Source organism: Etheostoma cragini, chromosome 16 (assembly GCF_013103735.1).
Source record: "Etheostoma cragini isolate CJK2018 chromosome 16, CSU_Ecrag_1.0, whole genome shotgun sequence".
Lineage (NCBI taxonomy): Eukaryota > Metazoa > Chordata > Actinopteri > Perciformes > Percidae > Etheostoma > Etheostoma cragini.
This window is the reverse complement of record NC_048422.1, coordinates 23,810,695-23,814,303: the sequence shown is the minus strand read 5'-3', so window position 1 is coordinate 23,814,303 and position 3,609 is coordinate 23,810,695. Positions and strand designations below refer to the sequence as shown.

Sequence of the window (3,609 nt, the reverse complement as noted above, 5' to 3'; positions counted from 1 at the left end):
ACAAAAAGCCGACGTCAAAGGCAATAAAAAGCGACTAAAAAGTGATGAAAAGGTGACAAAGACGCTACAAAAAGGCGACAAAAAGGCTGTGAAAAGGAAATGAAAAGGTGACGAAAAGGAGACAAAAAGGAGACGAAAAGGAGACGTTTCTACCAATGTTATGTAACCCTGGTCGAGCAACAGAGAACTCCGATTGGACAGCTAGTCTAGCTAGCTGTTTGGATTTACCCTGCAGAGACCTGAGGACCAGGTAACCATAGTCCTATGTCTGCATTCATAACAACAAGGCGAAGACAAAGGCGACAAAAAGACGACGACAAAGGCAACAAAAAGGCGACGAATAGGCGATGAAAAGGTGAGAAAGAGACTACAAAAAGGTGACGAAATGGAGATGAAAAAGGCAACAACGTTTCTACCAATGTTATGTAACCCTGGTCGTGCAACAGAGAACTTCGATTGGACAGATGGTCTAGCTAGCTGTCTGGATTTACCCTGCAGAGACCTGAGGACCTGGTAAACATAGTCCTCAGAAATCAGCCGCAGGTTAGAGCGCCGACACAGAGACAGAGGACGGGGACGGACATGTCCACCCGACCCATGTGTCCATGTACCATACACATCTGTGTGCTTTTGCTTACTTGCTGAATTCATAGAGCAGTTTCTCAAAGATGAGAATGGGTCCAGTCGAGCTGAGGATGATGAGCGGCTGCCCGCTGAAAGCACAAAACACCGTCCCCGCTAGCGCCGTGCCGAGGAAACTCTCCATCACTCCCTAAGAAAAGAGAAGGAACAGACAGAGACAGACAGACAGACGTCAATTAACCCGTGAGGGGAAGTCCAATTCTGTCACTTATAACGCTGCCTGAACAGTAAGTTCAGTTGCAGCTAGATCTGCAAAGATCAATCAATTAGCTGTCAACTTTAAAATTAATCGCCAACTATTTCGATAATCGGTTTGAGTCATTTTTTAATGAAAAAACCTTCGCAGCTTTGTAAAATGTGAATATTTGGTAGTGTCTTCTCTCTTCCCTGACAACATAATATCTTTATAAGTTAAAGAAAATCAGATATCACAATATTTTGGACCGTATACATTGATGTCAATATTGCGGGGATATTGTAGGGTTGACTAACGGTGCTTCCAAAAACTACTGAAACAATGAGACTTTAGTAAAAAAACATCAATAGTGTGGATAGAATGACTACGAGTGTAAAGGCAAGTAATAAAACAGCTAGAACAGTCTGGTAAGTTCAGAAAATTCCATCACAATATTAAGATATCCAAAATTTAAGACAGTATCTAAGCTTGATGTCGATACAATACCGATATATTGTCATGGAACTGCTGGCTTACGATAGAGCTGCAAAAGTTAATTGAGTTAATTAGTTTTCAACTATTTTGATCGATTAATCAGTTTGTCATTTTTTATAAAAAAAAAAAGTAAATATCTTCTGATTCCCGCTTCTTAAAACGTGAATATCTTCTAGTTTCTTCTGTCCTCTGTGACAGTAAATTGAAAGTCTTTGACTTGTGGACAAAACGAGACATTTGAGGACGTCGTCTTGGGTTTTTGGGGAAACAATGATCAACATATTTTCCCCATTTTTGGACATTTTTTAGATCAAACAACGAATCCATTAAAACAACACCAAAGCACTTTTCCTCTTTGGTCCCCCTACAGGTCGGAAGTGGAATTGTCCTTTTCCGCCATTGCCGCTGTCTCATTGGACAGATCCGCTACCCGATCTGGCGGACTTGGATGGTGCGTACTAGAGAGCCGTTCACCCTGTTACGAGTTGAGGAACCAAAACCCTTTTGGGAACTTTATTTGAAGGTACAAAAGAGTCTTTGGTGTTGCTTTGATACATTAAACAATCGACAGTGGAAACGATGGTGAGTTGCAGCCTCTGAGAAGACCTGGTAGTTGTCGGTAGCGTCCCCGAGCAGTCCCCCGAAGGTGATGGCGTTGGTGATGCAGCCCAGGTAGATGAAGACCACGGCGGAGATGGACTGGATATGGAAGCCGTCGTAGATGTCACTCCAAATCCACGGGGCCTTCCGCTTGATGTCCAGCCATAATCCGCCTGCAAACCTACCCGAACAACGTTAAGGGACATCGTTACGGAGACAGAAGCCCGGTGATCCTGGACCCTGATGACACATGATAGGTGTCATAAGGGGTCCCTCTCTTGTCGCCAAATTTACCCGGGACTTATTTGGAGTTTTAAAAACAATTCTGAAATTCAATTTCACTTCATAATCTATTAACAAATATTGTCTTTATCTCAATTTCTAACATCTGAGATAACATATATGTTTAGGGAATGCATCAGTCTCTACTAGCACACTATTAAACATGGAAGCGGGGTTTGTCTTTTAGTCATAAGGTTATAATTCATGTTAAAAATCCACTATGGAAACAACATAAGTGTCATATCCAGAATAATGTTCCGAATTGAGTCAGGGATACTTGTTTATCACAGGAAATAAGGAAAGGACGTTGAATTATAGGTAGAAAAACTTGATTTTCTTACCATTCTTCTTCTTGTAAAAATTTGAAAGGGGTCAATTAGACCCGAATACCACACAAGGGTTCAAAGATATTTTTGGGGTATTTTAGCCTTTAATAGACAGGACAGCTGTAGACAGGAAAGGGGGGGAGGACATGCAGCAAATGGCTGCAGGTAGCACTCCACACCAGGACTAAGACTCTGCAAATTTGACCCCTTTTCAAAATGTTTCTATATTACAAATTTGGGTTTCTTTTTGAAACTATCCAAAAAACGTGGCTGGTTCCTTACAACGCTCCTCACAAGTTAAATAATCAGTTCACTACTTTCATTGAATTTTGGTGTTTTTTTTTGACAATTTTATAGCATTTGGAGAGAAAAACAAAGATAAAAGAACTTGTGTGTGACAATTGTAAAAAGAAAAGTCAAAAAAGCAAGTGTAAAAAAAAATATATATATATATATATATATATATGAAACGTTTGACAAAAATGTCAAAAAACAATTGGGAAAAAACCCAACAAACATTTCAAAAGGTTCAGAAAATGTTGACAAAACTTTGAAAAAGAAACACACACACACACACACACACACACTACACACACACACACACACACACACACACACGCACACACACACACACACGCACCTTCCCAAACCCTGGCCAAAAAAGCTGCTCAAAACCCATAACGTAGCAATGTAAATTAGGGCTGTGCAATTAATTGAATTTCGGTTTCGGTTTCGATTTCGGCTCCCAACGATTATAAAAATAGTCCAACCGAGTAAAAACGATTATTTTGCCACGTTCTGTTTTGTAATTTCCTCGTGTGTTCTGAATGGCGCACACGCACACACACGTCGTGCGCACATCCGCCCCTCCCGAAGCCAAACGCTTTCAGCCTACACCGTCAGGGAGGCAGGTCGCGTGCACGTTACCCGCTGGAATTTAAAAAACTTAGCGAGAGTAAAGATGGCAGAAGGAGGGCGGCCACAGCAGCGTTTGGTAAGCAAAAAAAGGCAAAACCAACTCCGTTGTGTGGGAACAGTTTGGCTTCGAGGAGTCCGACGACGAGCAGAAACATGCTACGTGCAGGATTT

General features: G+C 41.4%; 1 protein-coding gene across 1 annotated transcript in view; it reads right to left on the bottom strand.

Annotated features, from left to right (window-relative positions):
* LOC117959734 (electrogenic sodium bicarbonate cotransporter 4-like) overlaps positions 1-3,609 on the bottom strand; it is a 30,551-nt gene that overhangs the window by 11,734 nt on the left and 15,208 nt on the right. Inside the window, 2 exon segments of the mRNA XM_034897013.1 lie at positions 639-772; positions 1,919-2,145. Coding sequence (XP_034752904.1) covers positions 639-772; positions 1,919-2,145 — 361 coding nt within the window.